The 17788-nt window shown below is 46.8% G+C and overlaps 1 protein-coding gene across 3 annotated transcripts in view; it reads left to right on the forward strand.

Moving 5' to 3' along the window:
* The window catches only part of lpp (LIM domain containing preferred translocation partner in lipoma), a 537563-nt gene that overhangs the window by 247816 nt on the left and 271959 nt on the right, over nt 1-17788 (forward strand). For all 3 annotated transcript variants that reach the window (XM_045697474.2, XM_045697472.2, XM_045697473.2), the window contains one exon: nt 6039-6161. In XM_045697474.2, the coding sequence (XP_045553430.1) occupies nt 6039-6161 (123 nt within the window). The remainder of the gene's footprint in view (nt 1-6038; nt 6162-17788) is intronic.

The raw sequence follows: 17788 nt of genomic DNA on the forward strand, positions 1-17788 counted from the left end.
CGTTCACCCGCCGCTCTACCCTCGGGTGAAATCCTCGAAATGGTCCAGCGCCGGATCTCCTTCTCCCCACACGGCGTTGGCCCACTCCAGGGCTTTCCCCAAGAGGCACGAGACGAGGGCGGACACCCTCTCACGGCCCGAGGGAGCCGGGTGGACGGTTGCCAGGTACAGATCCAGCTGCAGCAGGAAACCCTGGCAGCGTGCAGCCGTCCCATCGTACTCCCGGGGAAGGGGGAGACGAATCCCATTGGACCGGGTGCAGGGGGGGGCGAGTAGTGGGCGCTCCTCGACCCCTATATCAGGGGCACCTGCTCCTGCTGACTCCATATTCGGGTGTGTAATTCTGTAAGAGGTGCGTAACTGGCTGCAGGGAAGTCGGGCGCAGGAGAGCAGAACTGGGTAACAACCGGAGCAGTTTAATAAGGCAAAACAAACTGCACTTAGAAACAACAAAATACGGGATTCAATAACAAACCAGTCTGAAGTGCACAAACACTTTACAACAAACAATTCCACACACAGACATGGAGGGGAACAGAGGGTTATATACACGTCAAGCAATGAGGGAATGTAAACCAGGTGTGCGGGATAACAAGACAAGACAAATGGAACATGAAAGGTGGATCGGCGATGGCTAAAAGACCGGTGACGTCGACCGCCGAACGCCGCCCGAACAAGGAGAGGAACCGACTTCGGCGGAAGTTGTGACGGATTGATTGATTTATTGACTTGAGTGGGTGCTGTTTTTCTTCTGGTATGGTTATTGGATGAGAGAGAATAGGGAGCATACCTTTTAAAACAAAGATAACTCTGAACACACAGCGAGACAGAGTTCAGGGTGAAAGGTCCACCGTATTACGAGAGTTTCCTTTCAAACATTGATTGTTGTCTTATTCTGCTCTGTACTCTTCACACAGTGGAGTCTGTCTTTCTGGCTGGCTTATAGAGGCTTGTTTAAGGCCAAGGTCAACTATCCTCACACACACACAGATCGAATGAAAGACAGGCTGTGAATCCTAATGCCACCCCAAACTAAACCAGGATAAAGTATGTGAGTGGGAACAGAGGCACCTATAGTCCTTAGACTCTGATCAATACCAGGCAGACAGCAGAGACACCTATAGTCCTTAGACTCTGATCAATACCAGGCAGACACACCTATAGTCCTTAGACTCTGATCAATACCAGGCAGAGACACCTATAGTCCTTAGACTCTGATCAATACCAGGCAGACACACCTATAGTCCTTAGACTCTGATCAATACAAGGCAGACACACCTATAGTCCTTAGACTCTGATCAATACCAGGCAGACACACCTATAGTCCTTAGACTCTGATCAATACCAGGCAGACACACCTATAGTCCTTAGACTCTGATCAATACCAGGCAGACACACCTATAGTCCTTAGACTCTGATTAATACCAGGCAGACAGCAGACACACCTATAGTCCTTAGACTCTGATCAATACCAGGCAGACAGCAGACACACCTATAGTCCTTAGACACTGATCAATACCAGGCAGACACACCTATAGTCCTTAGACTCTGATCAATACCAGGCAGACACACCTACAGTCCTTAGACTCTGATCAATACCAGGCAGACACACCTATAGTCCTTAGACTCTGATCAATACAAGGCAGACACACCTATAGTCCTTAGACTCTGATCAATACCAGGCAGACAGCAGACACACCTATAGTCCTTAGACTCTGATCAATACCAGGCAGACACACCTATAGTCCTTAGACTCTGATCAATAGCAGGCAGACAGCAGACACACCTATAGTCCTTAGACTCTGATCAATACCAGGCAGACAGCAGACACACCAATACTCCTTAGACTCTGATCAATACCAGGCAGACACACCTATAGTCCTTAGACTCTGATCAATACAAGGCAGACACACCTATAGTCCTTAGACTGTGATCCATACCAGGCAGACACACCTATAGTCCTTAGACTCTGATCAATACCAGGCAGACACACCAATAGTCCTTAGACTCTGATCAATACCAGGCAGACACACCTATAGTCCTTAGACTCTGATCAATACAAGGCAGACACACCTATAGTCCTTAGACTCTGATCAATACCAGGCAGACAGCAGACACACCTATAGTCCTTAGACTCTGATCAATACAAGGCAGACACACCTATAGTCCTTAGACTATGATCAATACCAGGCAGACAGCAGACACACCTATTGTCCTTAGACTCTGATCAATACAAGGCAGACACACCTATAGTCCTTAGACTCTGATCAATACCAGGCAGACACACCTATAGTCCTTAGACTCTGATCAATACCAGGCAGACACACCTACAGTCCTTAGACTCTGATCAATACCAGGCAGACACACCTATAGTCCTTAGACTCTGATCAATACAAGGCAGACACACCTATAGTCCTTAGACTCTGATCAATACCAGGCAGACACACCTACAGTCCTTAGACTCTGATCAATACCTGGCAGACACACCAATAGTCCTTAGACTCTGATCAATACAAGGCAGACACACCTATAGTCCTTAGACTCTGATCAATACCAGGCAGACACACCTATAGTCCTTAGACTCTGATCAATACAAGGCAGACACACCTATAGTCCTTAGACTGTGATCCATACCAGGCAGACACACCTATAGTCCTTAGACTCTGATCAATACCAGGCAGACACACCAATAGTCCTTAGACTCTGATCAATACCAGGCAGACACACCTATAGTCCTTAGACTCTGATCAATACAAGGCAGACACACCTATAGTCCTTAGACTCTGATCAATACCAGGCAGACACACCTATAGTCCTTAGACTCTGATCAATACCAGGCAGACACACCTATAGTCCTTAGACTCTGATCAATACAAGGCAGACACACCTATAGTCCTTAGACTATGATCAATACCAGGCAGACAGCAGACACACCTATTGTCCTTAGACTCTGATCAATACAAGGCAGACACACCTATAGTCCTTAGACTCTGATCAATACCAGGCAGACACACCTATAGTCCTTAGACTCTGATCAATACCAGGCAGACACACCTACAGTCCTTAGACTCTGATCAATACCAGGCAGACACACCTATAGTCCTTAGACTCTGATCAATACAAGGCAGACACACCTATAGTCCTTAGACTCTGATCAATACCAGGCAGACACACCTACAGTCCTTAGACTCTGATCAATACCTGGCAGACACACCAATAGTCCTTAGACTCTGATCAATACAAGGCAGACACACCTATAGTCCTTAGACTCTGATCAATACCAGGCAGACACACCTATAGTCCTTAGACTCTGATCAATACCAGGCAGACAGCAGACACACCAATAGTACTTAGACTCTGATCAATACCAGGCAGACACACCTATTGTCCTTAGACTCTGATCAATACAAGGCAGACACACCTATAGTCCTTAGACTCTGATCAATACCAGGCAGACACACCTATAGTCCTTAGACTCTGATCAATACCAGGCAGACACACCTACAGTCCTTAGACTCTGATCAATACCATGCAGACACACCTATAGTCCTTAGACTCTGATCAATACAAGGCAGACAGCAGACACACCTATAGTCCTTAGACTCTGATCAATACCAGGCAGACACACCTATAGTCCTTAGACTCTGATCAATACCAGGCAGACACACCTACAGTCCTTAGACTCTGATCAATACCTGGCAGACACACCTATAGTCCTTAGACTCTGATCAATACCAGGCAGACAGCAGACACACCAATAGTCCTTCGACTCTGATCAATACCAGGTAGACACACCTATAGTCCTTAGACTCTGATCAATACCAGGCAGACAGCAGACACACCAATAGTACTTAGACTCTGATCAATACCAGGCAGACACACCTATAGTCCTTAGACTCTGATCAATACCAGGCAGACAGCAGACACACCAATAGTACTTAGACTCTGATCAATACCAGGCAGACACACCTACAGTCCTTAGACTCTGATCAATACAAGGCAGACACACCTACAGTCCTTAGACTCTGATCAATACCAGGCAGACACACCTATAGTCCTTAGACTCTGATCAATACAAGGCAGACACACCTATAGTCCTTAGACTCTGATCAATACCAGGCAGACACACCTATAGTCCTTAGACTCTGATCAATACCAGGCAGACACACCAATAGTCCTTAGACTCTGATCAATACAAGGCAGACACACCTATAGTCCTTAGACTCTGATCAAACCAGGCAGACAGCAGACACACCAATAGTCCTTAGACTCTGATCAATACCAGGCAGACAGCAGACACACCTATAGTCCTTAGACTCTGATCAATACAAGGCAGACACACCTATAGTCCTTAGACTCTGATCAATACCAGGCAGACAGCAGACACACCAATAGTCCTTAGACTCTGATCAATACAAGGCAGACACACCTATAGTCCTTAGACTCTGATCAATACAAGGCAGACACACCTATAGTCCTTAGACTCTGATCAATACCAGGCAGACACACCTATAGTCCTTAGACTCTGATCAATACCAGGCAGACAGCAGACACACCAATAGTCCTTAGACTCTGATCAATACCAGGCAGACAGCAGACACACCAATAGTCCTTAGACTCTGATCAATACCAGGCAGACACACCAATAGTCCTTAGACTCTGATCAATACAAGGCAGACACACCTATAGTCCTTAGACTCTGATCAATACCAGGCAGACACACCTATAGTCCTTAGACTCTGATCAATACCAGGCAGACAGCAGACACACCAATAGTCCTTAGACTCTGATCAATACCAGGCAGACAGCAGACACACCAATAGTCCTTAGACTCTGATCAATACAAGGCAGAGACACCAATAGTCCTTAGACTCTGATCAATACAAGGCAGACAGGCACCAGCAGGGAGAAGGCATGCAGGGAGGGGGAGGAAGGGAGGAAGGGAGGGAGAAAGGGTGGGAGGCAGGCAGGGAGGGAGGGAGGGAGGGAGCAGGCAGGAAGGAAGGGAGGGAGGGAGGGGGGAGGCAGAGAGGGAGGGAGGCAGGCAGGGAGGGAGGGGGGAGGCAGGGAGGGAGGGAGGGAGGGGTAGACAGACAGGCAGGGAGGGAAGGAGGGGGAGGCAGGGAGGGAGGGAGGGGTAGACAGACAGACAGGCAGGGAGGGGAGGGAGGGAGGGAGGGAGGGGGCAGGCAGGCAGGCAGGCAGGCAGGGAGGGAGGGAGGGAGGGAGGGGGGAGGCAGGGAGGGAGGAAGGGGTAGACAGGCAGGGTGGGAGGGAGGGAGGGAGGCAGGGAGAGAGGGAGGGAGGGAGGGAGGGGGGGGAGGCAGGGAGGGAGGGAGGCAGGCAGGGAGAGAGGGAGGGAGGGGGGAGGCAGGCAGGCAGGCAGGGAGGGAGGGAGGGAGGGAGGCAGGCAGGGAGGGAGGAGGCAGGGAGGGAGGGGTAGACAGGCAGGGAGGGAGGGAGGGAGGGAGGCAGGCAGGCAGGGAGGGAGGGAGGGCGGGCGGGAGGCAGGCAGGGAGGGAGGGAGGGAGGGAGGGAGGGAGGCAGGCAGGCAGGGAGGGAGGGAGGAGGCAGGGAGGGAGGGAGGGAGGGGTAGACAGGCAGTGAGGGAGGGAGGGAGGGAGGCAGGGAGGAGACAGGCCTTGAGGGATGAATAGCTCTTTATGAATTTAGGAGCAGGAATAGCATCTGAAGAGAGTTACATCTGAAGACCCCTGGTGTGCTGTAGGAAGATACCCTGACAGAGGCTCTAACTCTGTAAATGTTGAACTGCAGGGAACAATAGGATATTGGGGGGGTGCAGCACGTTGTGTGTGTACATACCTCTTAGACATGGGAAATGACATATATTCAAACAAGTGATTGTATCATTCCAACTCCTTTGTGTGTGTGTGTCCAGATGTGAGACCTGTGCGAGATCTCTCTCTCTGTCTGTGTGTGTGTGTGTGTGTGTGTGTGTGTGTGTGTGTGTGTGTGTGTGTGTGTGTGTGTGTGTGTGTGTGGACTATCATTCTAACTCCTAGATGTCCTATCTCTAGATGCATGGACCAGAGAAGACCCTGGAAGAGAGGAGGTCCAGTCTGGACGCTGAGATTGACTCTCTGACCTCTATTTTAGCTGACCTGGAGAGTAACTCACCTTACAAGTCCCACCATGCACAGGTAAACTACCGTACTTTCACCCTATTACTAATACACAGGTAAACTACCGTACTGTCACTGTATTACCAATACACAGGTAAACTACCGTACTGTCACCCTATTACTAATACACAGGTAAACTACCGTACTGTCACTGTATTACCAATACACAGGTAAACTACCGTACTGTCACCCTATTACTAATACACAGGTAAACTACCGTACTGTCACTGTATTACCAATACACAGGTAAACTACCGTACTGTCACCCTATTACCAATACACAGGTAAACTACCGTACTGTCACTGTATTACCAATACACAGGTAAACTACCGTACTGTCACTGTATTACCAATACACAGGTAAACTACCGTACTGTCACTGTATTACCAATACACAGGTAAACTACCGTACTGTCACTGTATTACCAATACACAGGTAAACTACCGTACTGTCACTGTATTACCAATACACAGGTAAACTACCGTACTGTCACTGTATTACCAATACACAGGTAAACTACCGTACTGTCACTGTATTACCAATACACAGGTAAACTACCGTACTGTCACTGTATTACCAATACACAGGTAAACTACCGTACTGTCACCCTATTACCAATACACAGGTAAACTACCGTACTGTCACTGTATTACCAATACACAGGTAAACTACCGTACTGTCACTGTATTACCAATACACAGGTAAACTACCGTACTGTCACTGTATTACCAATACACAGGTAAACTACCGTACTGTCACCCTATTACCAATACACAGGTAAACTACCGTACTGTCACTGTATTACCAATACACAGGTAAACTACCGTACTGTCACTGTATTACCAATACACAGGTAAACTACCGTACTGTCACTGTATTACCAATACACAGGTAAACTACCGTACTGTCACCCTATTACCAATACACAGGTAAACTACCGTACTGTCACTGTATTACCAATACACAGGTAAACTACCGTACTGTCAGTTTACTACCAAAACACTCCACAATACACAGGTACAAACGTTACCAGCTACTTTCAAAACCCTCTGCAACACAGAGAACCATTTGCATTGACTTTGGGCAGATTTGAACAGCGTTAAAAATACTTTTATATGCAATTTTCCCTGACATTTGTGGAGATCACGTTAGTTAGTACACAGACGTCGTCTCACCTAATCCCAGTTCTTAGGTCGTTTATTTGCATTGGTTCGACCCTTTGGTGTGATATTTCAAATGTTTTTTTTGGAAAGTGTTACTGGGTTTCTAATAATAAGATGGCCTACATCACTACTAGATAACAGATGAATTTAAAAGCAACTTTAACTAGTCAAAGCCTTCGGGCGCACAATAAATCTAGAACATCACAGTGTTAAAAAACCAACCAATCCTGTTTTGGGAAGGGGACAGGAAATGCTTGAGGGCCAATCAGCAGAAAAGAGATCACATCTGGTTCTGATTTGATGGGGACCTTGTGTCCGTAAGGTAGTAGTTTCCACGGTTTTCAGAGCCACTGTTGCTATGGGAGCAAACGAGGGTATGTTCTAGGGCAAGGGTGGGCAAATCTTTTGGTTCGAGGGCCACATCGGGATTTTGAAATTGAGGTCCGCATTTTTTTTGGGGGGGGGCAATTGTTTTAAAATCAATTTGCGGGGGGGGGGCTCCCGAGTGGCGCAGCGGTCTAAGGCACTGTATCGCAGTGCTTGAGGCGTCACTACAGACCCGGGTTCAATCCCAGGCTGTGTCACAGCTGGCCGTGACTGGGAGACCCATGAGGCGGCGCACAATTGGTCCAGCGGCTTGGTTGGGTCGTGTTTCGGAGGACGCACGGCTCTCGACCTTCGCCTCTCCCGAGGCCGTACGGGAGTTGCAGCAATGGGACAAGACTGTAACTACCAATTGGGGAGAAAAAAGAGGTAAAAAAAAATTATATATATATATAAACATTTATTTTTTATTTTTTAATGTCTCGCGGGCCGGATTTGCCACCCCTTGTTCTAGGGTCTTGTAATGGCTGTGATATGTGGATGTTTATCCTACCGTAGTTTAATATAATGGCTGTGATATGTGGTTGTTTATCCTACCGTAGTTGAATGTAATGACTCTATGTGGTTCTTTATCCTACCGTAGTTGAATTTAATGACTGTATGTTGCTCTGTATAAGAGTGTCTGCTAAATGATTTCTCCTTCTTTCCAGGGTGTACCCTGTTTGGAGTCTTCTTCTTTCCAGGGTGTACCCTGTTTGGAGTCTCCTTCTTTCCAGGGTGTACCCTGTTTGGTTTCTCCTTCTTTCCAGGGTGTACCCTGTTTGGAGTCTTCTTCTTTCCAGGGTGTACCCTGTTTGGAGTCTTCTTCTTTCCAGGGTGTACCCTGTTTGGAGTCTTCTTCTTTCCAGGGTGTACCCTGTTTGGAGTCTTCTTCTTTCCAGGGTGTACCCTGTTTGGTTTCTCCTTCTTTCCAGGGTGTACCCTGTTTGGAGTCTTCTTCTTTCCAGGGTGTACTCTGTTTGGAGTATCCTTCCTTCCAGGGTGTACCCTGTTTTGGTTTCTTCTTCTTTCCAGGGTGTACCCTGTTTGGAGTCTCCTTCTTTCCAGGGTGTACCCTGTTTGGTTTCTCCTTCTTTCCAGGGTGTACCCTGTTTGGAGTCTTCTTCTTTCCAGGGTGTACCCTGTTTTGGTTTCTTCTTCTTTCCAGGGTGTACCCTGTTTTGGTTTCTCCTTCTTTCCAGGGTGTACCCTGTTTGGAGTCTCCTTCTTTCCAGGGTGTACCCTGTTTGGAGTCTCCTTCTTTCCAGGGTGTACCCTGTTTGGAGTCTCCTTCTTTCCAGGGTGTACCCTGTTTGGAGTCTCCTTCTTTCCAGGGTGTACCCTGTTTGGAGTCTCCTTCTTTCCAGGGTGTACCCTGTTTGGAGTCTTCTTCTTTCCAGGGTGTACCCTGTTTGGAGTCTTCTTCTTTCCAGGGTGTACTCTGTTTGGAGTCTTCTTCTTTCCAGGGTGTACCCTGTTTTGGTTTCTTCTTCTTTCCAGGGTGTACCCTGTTTGGAGTCTTCTTCTTTCCAGGGTGTACCCTGTTTTGGTTTCTTCTTCTTTCCAGGGTGTACCCTGTTTGGTTTCTTCTTCTTTCCAGGGTGTACCCTGTTTTGGTTTCTTCTTCTTTCCAGGGTGTACCCTGTTTGGAGTCTTCTTCTTTCCAGGGTGTACCCTGTTTGGAGTCTTCTTCTTTCCAGGGTGTACCCTGTTTGGAGTCTTCTTCTTTCCAGGGTGTACCCTGTTTGGAGTCTTCTTCTTTCCAGGGTGTACCCTGTTTTGGAGTCTTCTTCTTTCCAGGGTGTACCCTGTTTGGAGTCTTCTTCTTTCCAGGGTGTACCCTGTTTGGAGTCTTCTTCTTTCCAGGGTGTACCCTGTTTGGAGTCTTCTTCTTTCCAGGGTGTACCCTGTTTGGAGTCTTCTTCTTTCCAGGGTGTACCCTGTTTGGAGTGTTTGTGTCCTTTCTGCCGTCCTGGAAGGCTGTGTTAGTGAGCTACACCATGCTAGTAGCTGTAGTTAGTGTTGTTGTGGTGTTCTGTCTAGAGAGCATATTGTACTGGAGTGTTTTGCTTTGAAGAGCGGTTGAACTGGACACCAGGAAATGGAAGCTATGGTCCAACGACATGCATTTCTGTGCCTCTTCTGTAAGAAATTTCAGCCATCTAAAGTTTGTGTTTGGGAAATAAGATTTAGCAAACAAACACTCTCACGTGCACACGCATACAGTCGGTGCACACGCACACGGATACACACACCGACGTACTGTACACACACACACCGACATGCACACACAGCTAAACAAACACATTTTTGAGGTTCCTTACCCATACACCCCACGCTGGTTCCAGTACATATTTATATAAATATAGAATAAATGCAGATCTTTAATATGAAGTGGTAAGGAGTTAGAGAATCTGTCAGTATTTCTACCTGTAACTCTGCCAGGATTGGGAGAGAATAGACCCACTATTATAGGACTGGGAGGGAATAGACCCACTACTATAGGACTGGGAGGGAATAGACCCACTACTATAGGACTGGGAGGGAATAGACCCACTATTATAGGACTGGGAGGGAATAGACCCACTACTATAGGACTGGGAGAGAATAGACCCACTACTATAGGACTGGGAGAGAATAGACCCACTACTATAGGACTGGGAGAGAATAGACCCACTACTATAGGACTGGGAGGGAATAGACCCACTACTATAGGACTGGGAGGGAATAGACCCACTACTATAGGACTGGGAGGGAATAGACCCACTACTATAGGACTGGGAGGGAATAGACCCACTACTATAGGACTGGGAGGGAATAGACCCACTACTATAGGACTGGGAGGGAATAGACCCACTACTATAGGACTGGGAGGGAATAGACCCACTACTATAGGACTGGGAGGTAATAGACCCACTACTATAGGACTGGGAGGGAATAGACCCACTACTATAGGACTGGGAGGGAATAGACCCACTACTATAGGACTGGGAGAGAATAGACCCACTACTATAGGACTGGGAGAAAATAGACCCACTACTATAGGACTGGGAGGGAATAGACCCACTACTATAGGACTGGGAGGGAATAGACCCACTACTATAGGACTGGGAGAGAATAGACCCACTACTATAGGACTGGGAGGGAATAGACCCACTACTATAGGACTGGGAGAGAATAGACCCACTACTATAGGACTGGGAGAGAATAGACCCACTACTATAGGACTGGGAGAGAATAGACCCACTACTAAAGGACTGGGAGGGAATAGACCCACCACTATAGGACTGGGAGAGAATAGACCCACTACTATAGGACTGGGAGAGAATAGACCCACTACTATAGGACTAGGTACCAGTACTGAGTCTATGTGCAAGGGTACCAGCACTGAGTCCATGTGCAGGGGTACCAGTACTGAGTCTATGTGCAGGGGTACCAGTACTGAGTCTATGTGCAGGGGTACCAGTACTGAGTCTATGTGCAGGGGTACCAGTACTGAGTCTATGTGCAGGGGTACGAGGTAATAACATGTAATTGGTAAAGATCATGCAGCCCTAACTTGATGCTCCGTAAGTCCCAAATCCATTGGGGGGAAAGATGCCGCTTTTGGTTTGACACACATTTAGCAAGTTTGTGTTGCTATGCTGTCTGTGTGTTAGAGTGAGTTACCTCACTGGTAATATTGAGTCAAGATACCTAACATGGTTACGCTGCTGTGTTACGCTGCTGTGTTACGCTGCTGTGTTACACGTCTGTTACACGTCTGTTACACGTCTGTTACACTGCTGTTACACGGCTGTTACACGTCTGTTACACGTCTGTTACACTGCTGTTACACGTCTGTTACACTGCTGTTACACGTCTGTTACACTGCTGTTACACGTCTGTTACACGTCTGTTACACGTCTGTTACACTGCTGTTACACGTCTGTTACACGTCTGTTACACGTCTGTTACACGTCTGTTACACTGCTGTTACACGTGCTGTTACACGTCTGTTACACGTCTGTTACACGGCTGTTACACGTCTGTTACACGTCTTACACTGCTGTTACACTACTGTTACACGTCTGTTACACGTCTTACACTGCTGTTACACTGCTGTTACACGTCTTACACTGCTGTTACACTGCTGTTACACTGCTGTTACACTGCTGTTACACGTCTGTTATACGGCTGTTACACGTCTTACACTGCTGTTACACGTCTGTTACACGTCTTACACGGCTGTTACACGTCTGTTACACTGCTGTTACATGGCTGTTACACGGCTGTTACACGTCTGTTACACGTCTTACACTGCTGTTACACAATCAAATCAAAATCAAATTTATTTTTATATAGCCCTTCGTACATCAGCTGATATTCTCAAAGTGCTGTACAGAAACCCAGCCTAAAACCCCAAACAGCAAGCAAAGCATGTGAAAGAAGCACGGTGGCTAGGAAAAACTCCCTAGGAAAAACTCCCTAGAAAGGCCAAAAACCTAGGAAGAAACCTAGAGAGGAACCAGGCTATGAGGGGTGGCCAGTCCTCTTCTGGCTGTGCAGGGTGGATATTATAACAGAACATGGTCAAAATGTTAAAATGTTAAAATGTTCATAAATGACCAGCATGGTCAAATAATAATAATCATAGTAGTTGTCGAGGGTGCAACAAGCACGTCTGGTGAACAGGTCAGGGTTCCATAGCCGCAGGCAGAACAGTTGAAACTGGAGCAGCAGCACGGCCAGGTGGACTGGGGACAGCAAGGAGTCATCACTGCTGTTACACGGCTGTTACACTGCTGTTACACATCTGTTACACGTCTTACACTGCTGTTACACGTCTGTTACACATCTTACACTGCTGTTACACGTCTGTTACACGTCTGTTACACGTCTGTTACACGTCTGTTACACTGCTGTTACACGTCTGTTACACGTCTGTTACACGTCTGTTACACTGCTGTTACACTGCTGTTACACGTTTGTTACACGTCTGTTACACGTCTTACACTGCTGTTACACTGCTGTTACACTGCTGTTACACGTCTGTTACACTGCTGTTACACGTCTGTTACACGTCTTACACTGCTGTTACACTGCTGTTACACGTCTGTTACACGTCTGTTACACGTCTGTTACACGTCTGTTACACGTCTGTTACACTGCTGTTACACGTCTGTTACACTGCTGTTACACTGCTGTTACACGTCTGTTACACGTCTGTTACACGTCTGTTACACTGCTGTTACACGTTTGTTACACGTCTGTTACACGTCTTACACTGCTGTTACACTGCTGTTACACGTCTGTTACACGTCTGTTACACTGCTGTTACACGTTTGTTACACGTCTGTTACACGTCTTACACTGCTGTTACATGGCTGTTACACGGCTGTTACACTGCTGTTACACATCTGTTACACGTCTTACACTGCTGTTACACGTCTGTTGCACGTCTTACACTGCTGTTACACCTCTGTTACATGGCTGTTACACTGCTGTTACATGGCTGTTACATGGCTGTTACACTGCTGTTACATGGCTGTTACACTGCTGTTACATGGCTGTTACACTGCTGTTACATGGCTGTTACATGGCTGTTACACTGCTGTTACATGGCTGTTACACTGCTGTTACACGTCTGTTACATGGCTGTTACACTGCTGTTACATGGCTGTTACATGGCTGTTACACTGCTGTTACATGGCTGTTACACGTCTGTTACACTGCTGTTACACGTCTGTTACATGGCTGTTACACTGCTGTTACACGTCTGTTACATGGCTGTTACATGGCTGTTACACTGCTGTTACACATCTGTTATTGATTTGATTTGTGATCTGATGCCACAAGAAAAGGTCAACCAGTGAAGAACAAACACCATTGTAAATACAACCCATATTTATGTTTATTTATTTTCCCTTTTGTACTTTAACTATTTCCACATCGTTACAACAATGTGTATATATACATAATATGACATTTGAAATGTGTCTATTCCTTTGAAACTTGTGAGTGTAATGTTTGCTGTTCATTTTTTATTGATTATTTCACTTTTGTTTATTATCTATTTCACTTGCTTTGGCGACGTTAACATATGTTTCCATGACAATAAAGCCAATTGGGGGGAGACACAGAGAGAGAGAGAGTCCCTTAAGCAAGTTGGTCCTGGGGCTCGATTCACAAACACAAACAGAGCCCCAGGACAGTAACACATTTTTCCCTCAGATTACACAGATCCACAAAGAATTCGAAAACGAACCCGATTTTGATAAAGTCCCATATCTACTGGGTGAAATACCACAGTGTGACATCACAGCAGCAAGATGTGTGACCTGTTGCCACAAGAAAAGGTCAACCAGTGAAGAACAAACACCATTGTAAATACAACCTATATTTATGTCCCTTTTGTACTTTAACTATTTGCACATCGTTACAACACTGTATATAGACATAATATGACATTTGAAATGTCTTTATTCTTTTGCAACTTCTGTGAGTGTGATGTTTACTGTTCACTTTTATTGTTTATTTCACTTTTGTTTATTATCTACTTCACTTGCTTTGGTAATGTTTAGATATGTTTCCCCCATGCCAATAAAGCCCCTTGAATTGAATTGAATTGAGATGGAGAGATCAGGGAGCTAGAGGAAGAATGAGATCTCTAATTACATTATACATTTTTTTACATTTTAGTCATTTAGCAGACGCTCTTATCCAGAGCGACTTACAGTAGTGAATGCATACATTTTCATAATTTTTTTCTTCTTCTCCGTACTAGTCCCCCTGTGGGAATCGAACCCACAACCCTGAGATCTCTTATTACCATGGTGACCGACCCACCGACATCGCTGTGTCTTTTTCCCAGTCATCAAGCACATAAACAAACCATCTCCAGTGGATCTAGTGGATCTCTCATCTCCCACCAATCCCTTTTGTTCGTGGTCTTTAGAACACCTTGGCTACAGTGCATTAGGAAAATATTCAGATCCCTTGACTTTTTCCCACATTTTGTTACGTTACAGACTTATTTTTTCCCCCCTCCCCCTTCATCAATCTACACACAATACCCCATAATGACAAAGCAAAGACGGGTTATAAAAACTTTAATGCTAATCTATTCAAAATAAAACACGGAAATATCACATATTACATAAGTATTCAGATCATTTACTCAGTACTTTTTTAAAGCACCTGCAATTACAGTCTCTAGTCTTCTTGGGTATGACACCTCAAGCTTGGCACACCTGTATTTGGGGAGTTTCTCCCATTCTTCTCTGCAGATCCTCTCAAGCTCTGTCAGATTGGATGGGGAGCGTTGTTGAGCAGCTATTTTCAGGTCTCTCCAGAGATGTTCAATCGGGTTCAAGTCCGGGCTCTGGCTGGGCCACTCAAGGACATTCAGAGACTTGTCCTGAAGCCACTCTGCGTTGTCTTAGCTGTGTGCTTAGGGTCGTCGTCCTGTTGCAAGGTGAACCTTTGCCCCAGTCTGAGGTCCTGAGTGCTCTGGAGCAAGTTTTCATCAAGGATCTCTCTGTACTTTTCTCTGTTCATCTTTGCCTCAATCCTGACTAGTCTCCCAGTCCCTGTCGCTGAAAAACTTCCACACAGCACAATGCTGCCACCACCGTGCTTCACCGTAGGGATGGTGCCAGGTTTCCTCCAGATGTGACGCTTGGCATTCAGACCAAAGATTTCAATCTTGGTTTCATCAGACCAGAGAATCTTGTTTCTCATGGTCTCAGAGTCCTTTAGGTGCCTTTTGGCAAACTCCAAGTGGGCTGTCATGTGCCTTTTACTGAGGAGTGGCTTCCGTCTGGCCACTACCATAAAGGCCTGATCGGTGAAGTGCTGCAGAGATGGTTGTCCTTCTGGAAGGTTCTCCCATCTCCACATGAGGATTTATATTTATTTTTAATCCATTTTAGAATAAGGCTGTAACATAACAACATGTGGAAATGTGGGTTTGAATACTTTCCAAAGTCCCTCTATATTCTCTTGTTAAGAGTCAGCATTAACTGGTCTTAAGGCTGTATAATGTCAATTATATAAAATTATATAAAATCATTACTTTTTTATCCTGGGCTTGAACTGTATCTCTAATAGCTGTGATGAGTGTTCTCAGTTTGCCCTGTCATCCCTCTGACCTCTCTGCTAATGCTGGAATTTAATTTATGAGAGCAACCTAGTGAAGCTGAAAATGGAGTTAGGCTTTTGTCTTCAATGAAGGAGCCGGCGTTATGCAAACACAGAATGGAAGGAGGATGGATGGAAGCAGGGATGTAGGGATTTACACTAGTCGTTAGGAGGACAAGAGGAGAGGGGAGGGAGGAAAGAGAGAGAGGAAAGAGGAAGACAACTTCTGTGGTGCAGTTGGTAGAGCACGGCTCAGTTGGTAGAGCAAAGAGCATTGTTCAGTTGGTAGAGCACGGTTCAGTTGGTAGAGCACGGTTCAGTTGGTAGAGCACCGTTCAGTTGGTAGAGCACCGTTCAGTTGGTAGAGCACGGTTCAGTTGGTAGAGCACGGTTCAGTTGGTAGAGCACCGTTCAGTTGGTAGAGCACCGTTCAGTTGGTAGAGCACCGTTCAGTTGGTAGAGCAGGGTTCAGTTGGTAGAGCAGGGTTCAGTTGGTAGAGCAGGGTTCAGTTGGTAGAGCAGGGTTCAGTTGGTAGAGCAGGGTTCAGTTGGTAGAGCACTTTTCAGTTGGTAGAGCAGGATTCAGTTGGTAGAGCACGGTTCAGTTGGTAGAGCAGGGTTCGGGTTGGTAGAGCAGGGTTCTGGTTGGTAGAGCACTGTTCAGTTGGTAGTGCACGGTTCAGTTGGTAGAGCACGGTTCAGTTGGTAGAGCACGGTTCAGTTGGTAGAGCACGGTTCAGTTGGTAGAGCACGGTTCAGTTGGTAGAGCAGGGTTCAGTTGGTAGAGCACGGTTCAGTTGCTAGAGCACGGTTCAGTTGGTAGAGCACGGTTCAGTTGGTAGAGCATTGTTCAGTTGGTAGAGCACGGTTCAGTTGGTAGAGCACGGTTCAGTTGGTAGAGCACGGTTCAGTTGGTAGAGCACGGTTCAGTTGGTAGAGCACTGTTCAGTTGGTAGAGCACGGTTCAGTTGGTAGAGCAGGGTTCAGTTGGTAGAGCAGGGTTCAGTTGGTAGAGCACGGTTCAGTTGGTAGAGCACGGTTCAGTTGGTAGAGCACGGTTCAGTTGGTAGAGCAGGGTTCGGGTTGGTAGAGCAGGGTTCGGGTTGGTAGAGCAGGGTTCGGTTGGTAGAGCAGGGTTCAGTTGGTAGAGCACTGTTCAGTTGGTAGAGCACGGTTCAGTTGGTAGAGCACTGTTCAGTTGGTAGAGCACGGTTCAGTTGGTAGAGCACGGTTCAGTTGGTAGAGCAGGGTTCAGTTGGTAGAGCAGGGTTCAGTTGGTAGAGCAGGGTTCAGTTGGTAGAGCACGGTTCAGTTGGTAGAGCAGGGTTCAGTTGGTAGAGCAGGGTTCAGTTGGTAGAGCAGGGTTCAGTTGGTAGAGCAGGGTTCAGTTGGTAGAGCAGGGTTCAGTTGGTAGAGCACTGTTCAGTTGGTAGAGCACGGTTCAGTTGGTAGAGCAGGGTTCAGTTGGTAGAGCAGGGTTCAGTTGGTAGAGCAGGGTTCAGTTGGTAGAGCACGGTTCAGTTGGTAGAGCACTGTTCAGTTGGTAGAGCACGGTTCAGTTGGTAGAGCAGGGTTCAGTTGGTAGAGCACGGTTCAGTTGGTAGAGCACGGTTCAGTTGGTAGAGCAGGGTTCAGTTGGTAGAGCACGGTTCAGTTGGTAGAGCACGGTTCAGTTGGTAGAGCAGGGTTCAGTTGGTAGAGCACTGTTCAGTTGGTAGAGCACGGTTCAGTTGGTAGAGCACTGTTCAGTTGGTAGAGCACGGTTCAGTTGGTAGAGCAGGGTTCAGTTGGTAGAGCAGGGTTCAGTTGGTAGAGCAGGGTTCAGTTGGTAGAGCACGGTTCAGTTGGTAGAGCACGGTTCAGTTGGTAGAGCACGGTTCAGTTGGTAGAGCACGGTTCAGTTGGTAGAGCACGGTTCAGTTGGTAGAGCACGGTTCAGTTGGTAGAGCAGGGTTCAGTTGGTAGAGCACGGTTCAGTTGGTAGAGCAGGGTTCAGT

The sequence above is a fragment of the Salmo salar genome, chromosome 16 (genome assembly GCF_965601325.2).
Source record: "Salmo salar chromosome 16, fSalSal1, whole genome shotgun sequence".
NCBI lineage: Eukaryota > Metazoa > Chordata > Actinopteri > Salmoniformes > Salmonidae > Salmo > Salmo salar.